Here is a 15,137-nt window from a genome sequence, read left to right on the forward strand (position 1 = left end):
CAGTGTTACAGTGAGGGGTGTGGGATATATCAGTGTTACAGTGAGGGGTGTGGGATATATCATTGTTACAGTGAGGGGTGTGGGATATATCAGCGCTACAGTGAGGGGTGTGGGAAATATCAGTGTTAATGTGAGGGGTGTGGGATATATCAGAGTGTTACAGTGAGGGGTGTGGGATATATCAGTCTGTTATATTGAGGGGTGTGGGATATATCAGTGTTCCAGCGAGGGTTGTGGGATATATCAGTTTTACAGTGAGGGGTGTGGGACATATCAGTGTTCCAGTGAGGGGTGTGGGATATATCAGTGTTACAGTGAGGGGTGTGGGGTATATCAGTCTGTTATATTGAGGGGTGTGGGATATATCAGTGTTACAGTGAGGGGTGTGGGATATATCAGCGTTAAAGTGAGGGGTGTGGGAAATATCAGTGTTACAGCGAGGGTTGTGGGATATATCAGTGTTCCAGTGAGGGGTGAGGGATATATCAGAGTGTTACAGAGAGTGGTGTGGGATATATCAGTGTTCCAGTGAGGGGTGTGGGATATCTCAGTGTTATAGTGAGGGGTGTGGGATCTATCAGTGTTACAGTGAGGAGTGTGGGACATATCAGTGTTCCAGTGAGGGGTGAGGGATATATCAGAGTGTTACAGAGAGTGGTGTGGGATATATCAGTGTTCCAGTGAGGGGTGTGGGATATCTCAGTGTTATAGTGAGGGGTGTGGGATCTATCAGTGTTACAGTGAGGGGTGTGGGATATATCAGTGTGACAGTGAGGGGTGTGGGATATATCAGTGTTGCAGTGAGGGGTGTGGGATATATCAGTGTTACAGTGAGGGGTGTGGGATATATCAGTTTTACAGTGAGGGGTGTGGGATATATCAGTGTTACAGTGAGGGGTGTGGGATATATCAGAGTGTTACAGTGAGGGGTGTGGGATATATCAGTGTTACAGTGAGGGGTGTGGGATATATCAGAGTGTTACAGTGAGGGGTGTGGGATATATCAGTGTTACAGTGAGGTGTGTGGGATATATCAATGTTACAGTGAGGGGTGTGGGATTTATCAGTGTTACAGTGCGGGGTGTGGGATATATCAGTGTTTCAGTGAGGGGTGTGGGATATATCAGTGTTACAGTGAGGTGTGTGGGATATATCAATGTTACAGTGAGGGGTGTGGGATTTATCAGTGTTACAGTGCGGGGTGTGGGATATATCAGTGTTACAGTGAGGGGTGTGGGATATATCAGTGTTACAGTGAGGGGTGTGGGTTATATCAGTGTGTTACAGTGAGGGGTGTGGGATATATCAGTGTTACAGTGAGGGGTGTGGGTTATATCAGTGTGTCACAGTGAGGGGTGTGGGATATATCAGTGTTTCAGTGAGGGGTGTGGGATATATCAGTGTTACAGTGCGGGGTGTGGGATATATCAGTGTTACAGTGAGGGGTGTGGGATATATCAGTGTTACAGTGAGGGGTGTGGGATATATCATTGTTACAGTGAGGGGTGTGGGATATATCAGTGTTACAGTGAGGGGTGTGGGATATATCAGTGTTACAGAGCGGGGTGTGGGATATATCATTGTTACAGTGAGGGGTGTTGGATATATCAGTGTTACAGAGCGGGGTGTGGGATATATCAGTGTTACAGTGAGAGGTGTGGGATATATCAGTGTTACAGTGCGGGGTGTGGGATATATCAGTGTTACAGTGAGGGTGTGGGATATATCAGTGTTACAGTGCGGGGTGTGGGATATTTCAGTGTTACAGTGAGGGGTGTGGGATATATCAGTGTTACTGTGAGGGGTGTGGGATATATCAGTGTTACAGTGAGGGGTGTGGGATATATCAGTGTTACAGTGAGGGGTGTGGGATATATATGTGTTACAGTGAGGGGTGTGGGATATATCAGTGTTACAGTGAGGGGTGTGGGATATATCAGTGTTACAGTGAGGGGTGTGGGATATATCAGTGTTACAGTGAGGGGTGTGGATATATCAGTGTTACAGTGAGGAGTGTGGGATATATCAGTGTTACAGTGAGGGGTGTGGGATATATCAGTGTTACAGTGAGGGGTGTGGGGTATATCCGTGTTACAGTGAGGGGTGTGGGATATATCAGTGTTACAGTGAGGAGTGTGGGATATATCAGTGTTACAGTGAGGGGTGTGGGGTATATCCGTGTTACAGTGAGGGGTGTGGGATATATCAGAGTGTTACAGTGAGGGGTGTGGGATATATCAGTGTTACAGTGAGTGGTGTGGGATATATCAGCGTTACAGTGAGGGGTGTGGGATATATATGATTGTTACAGCGAGGAGTGTGGGATATATCAGTGTTACAGTGAGGGGTGTGGGATATATCATTGTTCCAGTGAGGGGTGTGGGATATATCAGTGTTACAGTGAGGGGTGTGGGGTATATCCGTGTTACAGTGAGGGGTGTGGGATATATCAGTGTTACAGTGAGGGGTGTGGGATATATCATTGTTACAGTGAGGGGTGTGGGATATATCAGTGTTACAGTGAGGGGTGTGGGGTATATCCGTGTTACAGTGAGGGGTGTGGGATATATCATTGTTACAGTGAGGGGTGTGGGATATTATATTGTTACAGTGAGGGGTGTGGGATATATCAGTGTTACAGTGAGGGGTGTGGGGTATATCCGTGTTACAGTGAGGGGTGTGGGATATATCAGTGTTACAGTAAGGGGTGTGGGATATATCAGTGTTACAGTGAGGGGTGTGGGGTATATCCGTGTTACAGTGAGGGGTGTGGGATATATCAGTGTTACAGTGAGGGGTGTGGGTTATATCAGTGTTACAGTGAGGGGTGTGGGATATATCAGTGTTACAGTGAGGGGTGTGGGGTATATCCGTGTTACAGTGAGCGGTGTGGGATATATCAGTGTTACAGTGAGGGGTGTGGGATATATCAGCGTTACAGTGAGGGGTGTGGGATATATATGAGTGTTACAGTGAGGAGTGTGGGATATATCAGTGTTACAGTGAGGGGTGTGGGATATATCATTGTTACAGTGAGGGGTGTGGGATATATCAGTGTTACAGTGAGGGGTGTGGGGTATATCCGTGTTACACTGAGGGGTGTGGGATATATCAGTGTTACAGTGAGGAGTGTGGGATATATCAGTGTTACAGTGAGGGGTGTGGGATATATCATTGTTACAGTGAGGGGTGTGGGGTATATCCGTGTTACAGTGAGGGGTGTGGGATATATATCAGTGTTACAGTGAGGGGTGTGGGATATATATGAGTGTTACAGTGAGGAGTGTGGGATATATCATTGTTACAGTGAGGGGTGTGGGATATATCCGTGTTACAGTGAGGGGTGTGGGATATATATCAGTGTTACAGTGAGGGGTGTGGGATATATATGAGTGTTACAGTGAGGAGTGTGGGGTATATCCGTGTTACAGTGAGTGGTGTGGGATATATATCAGTGTTACAGTGAGGGGTGTGGGATATATATGAGTGTTACAGTGAGGAGTGTGGGATATATCAGTGTTGCAGTGAGGAGTGTGGGATATATCAGTGTTACAGTGAGGGGTGTGGGATATATCAGTGTTACAGTGAGGGGTGTGGGATATATCAGTGTTACAGTGAAGGGTGTGGGATATATCAGTGTTACAGTGAGGAGTGTGGGATATATCAGTGTTGCAGTGAGGAGTGTGGGATATATCAGTGTTACAGTGAGGGGTGTGGGATATATCAGTGTTACAGTGAGGGGTGTGGGATATATCAGTGTTACAGTGAGGGGTGTGGGATATATCAGTGTTACAGTGAGGGGTGTGGGATATATCAGTGTTTCAGTGAGGGGTGTGGGATATATCAGTGTTACAGTGAGGGGTGTGGGATCTATCAGTGTTACAGTGAGGGGTGTGGGATATATCAGTGTGACAGTGAGGGGTGTGGGATATATCAGTGTTGCAGTGAGGGGTGTGGGATATATCAGTGTTACAGTGAGGGGTATGGGATATATCAGTTTTACAGAGAGGGGTGTGGGATATATCAGTGTTACAGTGAGGGGTGTGGGATATATCAGAGTGTTACAGTGAGGGGTGTGGGATATATCAGTGTTACAGTGAGGGGTGTGGGATATATCAGAGTGTTACAGTGAGGGGTGTGGGATATATCAGTGTTACAGTCAGGTGTGTGGGATATATCAATGTTACAGTGAGGGGTGTGGGATTTATCAGTGTTACAGTGAGGGGTGTGGGATATATCAGTGTTACAGTGAGGGGTGTGGGATATATCAGTGTTACAGAGCGGGGTGTGGGATATATCATTGTTACAGTGAGGGGTGTTGGATATATCACTGTTACAGAGCGGGGTGTGGGATATATCAGTGTTACAGTGAGGGGTGTGGGATATATCATTGTTACAGTGAGGGGTGTGGGATATATCAGTGTGCCAGTGAGGGGTGTGAGATATATCAGTGTTACAGTGAGAGGTGTGGGATATATCAGTGTTACAGTGCGGGGTGTGGGATATATCAGTGTTACAGTGAGGGTGTGGGATATATCAGTGTTACAGTGAGGGGTGTGGGATATATCATTGTTACAGTGAGGGGTGTGGGATATATCAGTGTTACAGTGAGGGGTGTGGGGTATATCCGTGTTACACTGAGGGGTGTGGGATATATCAGTGTTACAGTGAGGAGTGTGGGATATATCAGTGTTACAGTGAGGGGTGTGGGATATATCATTGTTACAGTGAGGGGTGTGGGGTATATCCGTGTTACAGTGAGGGGTGTGGGATATATATCAGTGTTACAGTGAGGGGTGTGGGATATATATGAGTGTTACAGTGAGGAGTGTGGGATATATCATTGTTACAGTGAGGGGTGTGGGATATATCCGTGTTACAGTGAGGGGTGTGGGATATATATCAGTGTTACAGTGAGGGGTGTGGGATATATATGAGTGTTACAGTGAGGAGTGTGGGGTATATCCGTGTTACAGTGAGTGGTGTGGGATATATATCAGTGTTACAGTGAGGGGTGTGGGATATATATGAGTGTTACAGTGAGGAGTGTGGGATATATCAGTGTTGCAGTGAGGAGTGTGGGATATATCAGTGTTACAGTGAGGGGTGTGGGATATATCAGTGTTACAGTGAGGGGTGTGGGATATATCAGTGTTACAGTGAAGGGTGTGGGATATATCAGTGTTACAGTGAGGAGTGTGGGATATATCAGTGTTGCAGTGAGGAGTGTGGGATATATCAGTGTTACAGTGAGGGGTGTGGGATATATCAGTGTTACAGTGAGGGGTGTGGGATATATCAGTGTTACAGTGAGGGGTGTGGGATATATCAGTGTTACAGTGAGGGGTGTGGGATATATCAGTGTTTCAGTGAGGGGTGTGGGATATATCAGTGTTACAGTGAGGGGTGTGGGATCTATCAGTGTTACAGTGAGGGGTGTGGGATATATCAGTGTGACAGTGAGGGGTGTGGGATATATCAGTGTTGCAGTGAGGGGTGTGGGATATATCAGTGTTACAGTGAGGGGTATGGGATATATCAGTTTTACAGTGAGGGGTGTGGGATATATCAGTGTTACAGTGAGGGGTGTGGGATATATCAGAGTGTTACAGTGAGGGGTGTGGGATATATCAGTGTTACAGTGAGGGGTGTGGGATATATCAGAGTGTTACAGTGAGGGGTGTGGGATATATCAGTGTTACAGTCAGGTGTGTGGGATATATCAATGTTACAGTGAGGGGTGTGGGATTTATCAGTGTTACAGTGAGGGGTGTGGGATATATCAGTGTTACAGTGAGGGGTGTGGGATATATCAGTGTTACAGAGCGGGGTGTGGGATATATCATTGTTACAGTGAGGGGTGTTGGATATATCAGTGTTACAGAGCGGGGTGTGGGATATATCAGTGTTACAGTGAGGGGTGTGGGATATATCATTGTTACAGTGAGGGGTGTGGGATATATCAGTGTGCCAGTGAGGGGTGTGAGATATATCAGTGTTACAGTGAGAGGTGTGGGATATATCAGTGTTACAGTGCGGGGTGTGGGATATATCAGTGTTACAGTGAGGGTGTGGGATATATCAGTGTAACAGTGCGGGGTGTGGGATATTTCAGTGTTACAGTGAGGGGTGTGGGATATATCAGTGTTACTGTGAGGGGTGTGGGATATATCAGTGTTACAGTGAGGGGTGTGGGATATATCAGTGTTACAGTGAGGGGTGTGGGATATATATGTGTTACAGTGAGGGGTGTGGGATATATCAGTGTTACAGTGAGGGGTGTGGGATATATCAGTGTTACAGTGAGGGGTGTGGGATATATCAGTGTTACAGTGAGGGGTGTGGATATATCAGTGTTACAGTGAGGAGTGTGGGATATATCAGTGTTACAGTGAGGGGTGTGGGATATATCAGTGTTACAGTGAGGGGTGTGGGGTATATCCGTGTTACAGTGAGGGGTGTGGGATATATCAGTGTTACAGTGAGGAGTGTGGGATATATCAGTGTTACAGTGAGGGGTGTGGGGTATATCCGTGTTACAGTGAGGGGTGTGGGATATATCAGAGTGTTACAGTGAGGGGTGTGGGATATATCAGTGTTACAGTGAGTGGTGTGGGATATATCAGCGTTACAGTGAGGGGTGTGGGATATATATGATTGTTACAGCGAGGAGTGTGGGATATATCAGTGTTACAGTGAGGGGTGTGGGATATATCATTGTTCCAGTGAGGGGTGTGGGATATATCAGTGTTACAGTGAGGTGTGTGGGATATATCAATGTTACAGTGAGTGGTGTGGGATATATCAGCGTTACAGTGAGGGGTGTGGGATATATATGATTGTTACAGCGAGGAGTGTGGGATATATCAGTGTTACAGTGAGGGGTGTGGGGTATATCCGTGTTACAGTGAGGGGTGTGGGATATATCAGTGTTACAGTGAGGGGTGTGGGATATATCATTGTTACAGTGAGGGGTGTGGGATATATCAGTGTTACAGTGAGGGGTGTGGGGTATATCCGTGTTACAGTGAGGGGTGTGGGATATATCATTGTTACAGTGAGGGGTGTGGGTTATATCATTGTTACAGTGAGGGGTGTGGGATATATCAGTGTTACAGTGAGGGGTGTGGGGTATATCCGTGTTACAGTGAGGGGTGTGGGATATATCAGTGTTACAGTAAGGGGTGTGGGATATATCAGTGTTACAGTGAGGGGTGTGGGGTATATCCGTGTTACAGTGAGGGGTGTGGGATATATCAGTGTTACAGTGAGGGGTGTGGGTTATATCAGTGTTACAGTGAGGGGTGTGGGATATATCAGTGTTACAGTGAGGGGTGTGGGGTATATCCGTGTTACAGTGAGCGGTGTGGGATATATCAGTGTTACAGTGAGGGGTGTGGGATATATCAGCGTTACAGTGAGGGGTGTGGGATATATATGAGTGTTACAGTGAGGAGTGTGGGATATATCAGTGTTACAGTGAGGGGTGTGGGATATATCATTGTTACAGTGAGGGGTGTGGGATATATCAGTGTTACAGTGAGGGGTGTGGGGTATATCCGTGTTACACTGAGGGGTGTGGGATATATCAGTGTTACAGTGAGGATTGTGGGATATATCAGTGTTACAGTGAGGGGTGTGGGATATATCATTGTTACAGTGAGGGGTGTGGGGTATATCCGTGTTACAGTGAGGGGTGTGGGATATATATCAGTGTTACAGTGAGGGGTGTGGGATATATATGAGTGTTACAGTGAGGAGTGTGGGATATATCATTGTTACAGTGAGGGGTGTGGGATATATCCGTGTTACAGTGAGGGGTGTGGGATATATCAGAGTGTTACAGTGAGGGGTGTGGGATATATCAGTGTTACAGTCAGGTGTGTGGGATATATCAATGTTACAGTGAGGGGTGTGGGATTTATCAGTGTTACAGTGAGGGGTGTGGGATATATCAGTGTTACAGTGAGGGGTGTGGGATATATCAGTGTTACAGTGAGGGGTGTGGGATATATCAGTGTTACAGTGAGGTGTGTGGGATATATCAATGTTACAGTGAGGGGTGTGGGATTTATCAGTGTTACAGTGAGGGGTGTGGGATATATCAGTGTTACAGTGAGGGGTGTGGGTTATATCAGTGTGTTACAGTGAGGGGTGTGGGATATATCAGTTTTGCAGTGAGGGGTGTGGGGTATATCAGTGTGTTACAGTGAGGGGTGTGGGATATATCAGTGTTTCAGTGAGGGGTGTGGGATATATCAGTGTTACAGTGAGGGGTGTGGGATATATCAGTGTTACAGTGAGGGGTGTGGGTTATATCAGTGTGTTACAGTGAGGGGTGTGGGATATATCAGTGTTGCAGTGAGGGGTGTGGGGTATATCAGTGTGTTACAGTGAGGGGTGTGGGATATATCAGTGTTTCATTGAGGGGTGTGGGATATATCAGTGTTACAGTGAGGGGTGTGGGATATATCAGTGTTACAGTGAGGGGTGTGGGATATATCATTGTTACAGTGAGGGGTGTGGGATATATCAGTGTTACAGTGAGGGGTGTGGGATATATCAGTGTTACAGAGCGGGGTGTGGGATATATCATTGTTACAGTGAGGGGTGTGGGATATATCAGTGTTACAGTGCGGGGTGTGGGATATATCAGTGTTACAGTGAGGGGTGTGGGATATATCATTGTTACAGTGATGGGTGTGGGATATATCAGTGTGCCAGTGAGGGGTGTGAGATATATCAGTGTTACAGTGAGAGGTGTGGGATATATCAGTGTTACAGTGCGGGGTGTGGGATATATCAGTGTTACAGTGAGGGGTGTGGGATATATCAGTGTTACAGTGCGGGGTGTGGGATATTTCAGTGTTACAGTGAGGGGTGTGGGATATATCAGTGTTACAGTGAGGGGTGTGGGATATATATGTGTTACAGTGAGGGGTGTGGGATATATCATTGTTACAGTGAGGGGTGTGGGATATATCAGTGTTACAGTGAGGGGTGTGGGATATATCAGTGTTACAGAGCGGGGTGTGGGATATATCAGTGTTACAGTGAGGGGTGTGGGATATATCAGTGTTACAGTGAGGGGTGTGGGATATATCAGAGTGTTACAGTAAGGAGTGTGGGATCTAGCAGAGTGTTACAGTAAGGAGTGTGGGATCTAGCAGAGTGTTATAGTGAGGGGTGTGGGATATATCAGAGTGTTACAGTGAGGGGTGTGGGATATATCAGAATGTTACAGTGAGGAGTGTGGGATATATCAGTGTTACAGTGAGGGGTGTGGGATATATCATTGTTACAGTGAGGGGCGTGGGATATATCAGTGTTACAGTGAGGGGCGTGGGATATATCAGTGTTACAGTGAGGGGTGTGGGATATATCATTGTTAAAGTGAGGGGTGTGGGATATATCATTGTTACAGTGAGGGGCGTGGGATATATCAGTGTTACAGTGAGGGGTGTGGGATATATCAGTGTTACAGTGAGGGGTGTGGGATATATCAGTGTTACAGTGAGGGGTGTGGGATATATCAGTGTTACAGTGAGGGGTGTGGGATATATCATTGTTACAGTGAGGGGCGTGGGATATATCAGTGTTACAGTGAGGGGTGTGGGATATATCAGTGTTACAGTGAGGGGTGTGGGATATATCAGTGTTACAGTGAGGGGTGTGGGATATATCATTGTTAAAGTGAGGGGTGTGGGATATATCATTGTTACAGTGAGGGGCGTGGGATATATCAGTGTTACAGTGAGGGGTGTGGGATATATCAGTGTTACAGTGAGGGGTGTGGGATATATCAGTGTTACAGTGAGGGGTGTGGGATATATCAGTGTTACAGTGAGGGGTGTGGGATATATCAGTGTTACAGTGAGGGGTGTGGGATATATCAGAGTGTTACAGTGAGGGGTGTGGGATATATCAGTGTGTTACAGTGAGGGGCGTGGGATATATCAGTGTTACAGTGAGGGGTGTGGGATATATCAGTGTTACAGTGAGGGGTGTGGGATATATCAGTGTTACAGTGAGGGGTGTGGGATATATCAGTGTTACAGTGAGGGGTGTGGGATATATCATTGTTACAGTGAGGGGTGTGGGATATATCAGTGTTACAGTGAGGGGTGTGGGATATATCAGTGTTACAGTGAGGGGTGTGGGATATATCAGTGTTACAGTGAGGGGTGTGGGATATATCAGTGTTACAGTGAGGGGTGTGGGATATATCATTGTTAAAGTGAGGGGTGTGGGATATATCATTGTTACAGTGAGGGGCGTGGGATATATCAGTGTTACAGTGAGGGGCGTGGGATATATCAGTGTTACAGTGAGGGGTGTGGGATATATCAGTGTTACAGTGAGGGGTGTGGGATATATCAGTGTTACAGTGAGGGGTGTGGGATATATCAGTGTTACAGTGAGGGGTGTGGGATATATCAGTGTTACAGTGAGGGGTGTGGGATATATCAGTGTTACAGTGAGGGGTGTGGGATATATCAGTGTTACAGTGAGGGGTGTGGGATATATCAGTGTTACAGTGAGGGGTGTGAGATATATCAGTGTTACAGTGAGGGGTATGGGATATATCAGTGTTACAGTGAGGGGTGTGGGATATATCAGAATGTTACAGTGAGGGGTGTGGGATATATCAGTGTTACAGTGAGGGGTGTGGGATATATCAGAGTGTTACAGTGAGGGGTGTGGGATATATCAGTGTTACAGTGAGGGGTGTGGGATATATCAGTGTTACAGTGAGGGGTGTGGGATATATCAGTGTTACAGTGATGGGTGTGGGATATATCAGAATGTTACAGTGAGGGGTGTGGGATATATCAGTGTTACAGTGAGGGGTGTGGGATATATCAGTGTTACAGTGAGGGGTGTGGGATATATCAGTGTTACAGTGAGGGGTGTGGGATATATCAGTGTTACAGTGAGGGGTGTGGGATATATCAGTGTTACAGTGAGGGGTGTGGGATATATCAGTGTTACAGTGAACGTGATGTCTACATACCATGCACAGTGAGCCCGATAATAATCGCCAATGCACAGATTAATATTACCAGGCCCACAAGAGGAAGCAATGTCGAATTTATCCGCCCGTTGCCTCCAGCTGCGTCCGTCTGTGTTTCACCTCAAAGAGAGAAATGTTGCTTGCTCAGTGATTTGTAAATGGGTTTTCCCCTGGAGCGCAGTAGAGCATAAATGAGCTGTACAATTTTTTTGGCGTGTTCTGATGTGGCCATGTCCCTTTTATATCACACACTGAACGTCCCAGACAGACCTGCAGCCCTGTTAATCGGGGGAAATCCAGCCCCGAGCCACGTGCGGAGAGATTAAGGCAGGCGACAGACAGCTCGTTCTGAGAGGGAGGTTTTCGCAGTTGTCTTAAAGCAGCAGAGATAGGGAGGGTCGTAGGGGGACTGGAGGAGGTTACAGAGATTGGGAGGGTCGTCGGGGGCTGGAGGAGGTTACAGAGATAGGGAGGGTTGGAGGGGACTGGAGGAGGTTACAGAGATAGGGAGGGTCGTCGGGGGCTGGAGGAGGTTACAGAGATAGGGAGGGTTGGAGGGGACTGGAGGAGGTTACAGAGATAGGGAGGGGTTGTAGGGGGCTGGAGGAGGTTACAGAGATAGGGAGGATTGTAGGGGGCTGGAGGAGGTTACAGTGATAGGGAGGATTGTAGGGGGCTGGAGGAGGTTACAGTGATAGGGAGGATTGTAGGGGACTGGAGGAGGTTTGAGAGATAGGGAGGGTTGTTGGGGACTGGAGGAGGTTACAGAGATAGGGATGGGTTGTCGGGGGCTGGAGGAGGTTTGAGATACAGGGAGGGTCGTAGGGTTAAATGACGAGGAGAGTTTACACAAATTAAGCTTGCATTCCCAGGATTCCGAGCTGGTTAAGGGATGATTTGTTCGGAATTTTCTCAATATCAGGGGTCGAGAGATTGGAACAACTCTGCTTTTAGTCCCCGCTCCCAACCCCAGCCGACAGCTCCCATCCCCGTCGCGACCTCTGACCCACGCTCGGGCGATGACCCATCACTCACCTTTGGGCGGGGTCAGTTCCGCTGCCTGAGTTGGTGGGTGAACCTGAGTGGAGAACTGGACCTGCGCGTACGACGTTTCTGTATCACCTCCTAGAGTCGGAGAGAGAGAGAGGAAGAGAGAGAGAGAATGTTAAGGGCGGGGTTCCTTGGGGATCCAACTGACGTTGGAGTGACGCGGAAGGGAAAGAGCACAGCATGGTTGCGCGCACGGACACGGTTGTGTTTTGAAAGTGCTCCTCGTTTTTGTTAACAATAGATTTTGAGGAATGTCGGAACCGAGGCCTTTTCAAGAGCAGGACATCAACGGGGCGCTGAAAGATCTGGCCTGACTCAAGCTGAAAATAGAACAGAAACCCTGGTAACTGGGGGAAGCTGTGGACCGAGAAGTGACAGTTGCGCACCCGAGAGCAGAAAACTCGCACGCTTTCGTTTTTCATGTCGGCGTGTTTACCTTTGGCCCGGGGCTACGCTAGCCTGCTGCTGAAGAAGAAGAGGGAAGTGATCAAATTCTTTCCGAACGTTTGAAGAAAAGCCTGCTCAGTTAATTCTCAAAAGAACAGTTCTAAAAGTTTCCTGTGATCCGTCTACGTGCACTCGGAGGCTAGACCGTATGCCTCTTCTGCATTTTTTTTGAGAATGAGCAAGCCTTCAGCCTAAGTGGGTTTTTTTTTGCCTGTAACAGAGCTCTGCACAAAAATCACTTTTATTTTCCCGGTGTTTGTGTGTGTGGGAGCGTGAGGGGCTAAGGTAAAAAGGGAACTTTAGAAATCTCAAGCTGGGTTTTCATGCTTCAGTTCATGACTGGTTAAGACCTGCTTCGTAATAAACCGATAATTTTGTTAAAGAAATCAGGTTACTGCATTTTATTCTGGGAAACATGATTGACCGTATTGGTCAGGGGGAAAACTTAAATATAGGTTGTGACCTGTGGAGAAGTGGGACTGAATTAACAGCGCATTCCTCCCATCTTGGTTGCAACAGAAGGCTGTCCTTTTAAGTATTTTGTAAGTTTCAATGAGATCACCTCTCATTCTTCGAAACTCTAGAGAATACAGGCCTAGTTTCCCCAATCTCTCTCCACAGGACAGTCCCGCCATCCCGGGAACAAGTCTGGTGAACCTTCGTTGCACTCCCTCTGTGGCAATAATATCCTTCCTAAGGTAAGGGGACCAAAACGGCACACAGTACTCCAGGTGCGGTCTAACCAAGGCTCTGTACAATCGCAGCAAGACTACACTACTCCTGCGCTCAAATCCTCTTGCGATAAAGGCTAACATGCCATTAGCCTTCTTAATGAGCTTTCAGTGACTTATTGACACGGACACCCTTCGCACATCTACACTTTCTAATCTCTTACCATTTACGAAATACTCTGCACATCTATTCCTCCCACCAAAGTGGATAACTTCACATTTTTCCACATTATTTTCCCTCTGCCACGTTCTTGCCCACTCACTAAGTCTGTCCAAATCCCCTTGAAGCCGCCTTTGCATCCTCCTCACGACACACATTCCCGCCTAATTTTGTGTCATCCTTTGGAAACAGATTCCAGCATTTTCCCTACGATTGGTGGAAGGCCCACAGGTCTGTACTTCCCTGTTTTCTCTCGCTCCTGTCTCCTAAAGGGTGGGGTGACATTTGCAACCTTCCAATCTGCAGGAACCGCTCCAGAATCTAGAATTCGATCATGTACGATGCAGAGCAAACAGTTTGGACGAGCAAGAGTGAGACAGATCCGGACCATGCGGGAACCCAGCAAATCCATACATACCTGTCGGAACAGTTTTGGAAACCGGAGAGATTGGAGTAAAATTCAGCTCAGCGTACGACATCCCAGCATCATCTTTATAAAGAAGCACGAATGGTGATGCGTTAGATACAGAGTAAAGCTCCCTCGACACTGTCCCCCCTCAAACACTCCCCAGGACAGGTACAGTACGGGGGGTTAGATACAGAGTAAAGCTCCCTCAACACTGTCCCACATCAAACACTCCCCAGGACAGGTACAGTACGGGGGGTTAGATACAGAGTAAAGCTCCCTCGACACTGTCCCCCCTCAAACACTCCCCAGGACAGGTACAGTACGGGGGGTAAGATACAGAGTAAAGCTCCCTCTACACTGTCCCCCATCAAACACTCCTCAGGACAGGTACAGCACGGGGGGGTTAGATACAGAGTAAAGCTCCCTCTGCACTTTCCCCATCAAACACTCCCCAGGACAGGTACAGTACGGGGGGTTAGATACAGAGTAAAGCTCCCTCTACACTGTCCCCCATCAAACACTCCCCAGGAAAGGTACAGTACGGGGGGGTTAGATACAGAGTAAAGCTCTCTCTACACTGTCCCCCTCAAACACTCCCCAGGACAGGTACAGTACGGGGGGGTTAGATACAGAGTAAAGCTCCCTCTACACTGTCCAAATCAAACACTCCCCAGGACAGGTACAGTCTCTCTCTGTCTCTCTTTCTCTCTGTCTCTCTCTCTCTCTCTGTCTCTGTCTGTCTCTGTCTGTCTGTCTGTCTCTCTCTCTCCTTCTCTCTTGTCTCTCTCTTTCTCTCTCTCTCTGTGTCTCTCTCGCTCTCTGTCTCTCCATCTCTGTCTCTCTCTCTGTCTCTCTCTCTCTCTCTCTATGTCTCTCCATCTCTGTCTCTCTCTCTGTCTCTCTCTCTCTCTCTCTATGTCTCTCCATCTCTCTCTCTCTCTCTCTCTCTCTCTGTCCGTCTGCCAAAAGTCAAGAGTTGAACCTACATTCAGTGGGATCTGGATACTCCTTCTTGGTGAATTGGACATTCATGTAGGTGCAGTCCTGATCCATGTCTGTTTTCCGACGGGGAGAGTATCTCCCCAGTCCCTCGTCTCTGGCTGGATAGCTCTCTTCACACTCTGTGAGTCAGCCCTTCCACAGGGGACATGTAACTTCCTCCTTTCAGTTTGCTTGTTCCTTCTCGAAAAGCCACTATCTCCTGGGATCTGTTTGGGTGAAAATGTCACAAAATGGTTCACACGTTCTGTGCACTGTCTCTCCCACATTCTGTCTCTCTCTCCACTACACGCTGTTCTGGGACCCAGACAACCCTCCCTATCTCTG

The 15,137-nt window shown here is 47.4% G+C and overlaps 1 protein-coding gene across 1 annotated transcript in view; it reads right to left on the reverse strand.

Moving 5' to 3' along the window:
* Nucleotides 1-15,105, reverse strand: part of LOC137361951 (C-type lectin domain family 10 member A-like) — a 63,692-nt gene extending 48,587 nt beyond the window's left edge. The window contains exons 1-4 of the mRNA XM_068026541.1: nucleotides 14,798-15,105; nucleotides 13,821-13,892; nucleotides 12,050-12,139; nucleotides 11,015-11,134 (exon numbers count right to left, since the gene is read on the reverse strand). Coding sequence (XP_067882642.1) covers nucleotides 11,015-11,134; nucleotides 12,050-12,139; nucleotides 13,821-13,892; nucleotides 14,798-14,864 — 349 coding nt within the window. The 5' untranslated portion in view covers nucleotides 14,865-15,105. The remainder of the gene's footprint in view (nucleotides 1-11,014; nucleotides 11,135-12,049; nucleotides 12,140-13,820; nucleotides 13,893-14,797) is intronic.
* Nucleotides 15,106-15,137: the final 32 nt, after the last annotated feature.

This window comes from Heterodontus francisci, unplaced genomic scaffold (genome assembly GCF_036365525.1).
Source record: "Heterodontus francisci isolate sHetFra1 unplaced genomic scaffold, sHetFra1.hap1 HAP1_SCAFFOLD_323, whole genome shotgun sequence".
Classification (NCBI taxonomy): Eukaryota; Metazoa; Chordata; class Chondrichthyes; order Heterodontiformes; family Heterodontidae; genus Heterodontus; species Heterodontus francisci.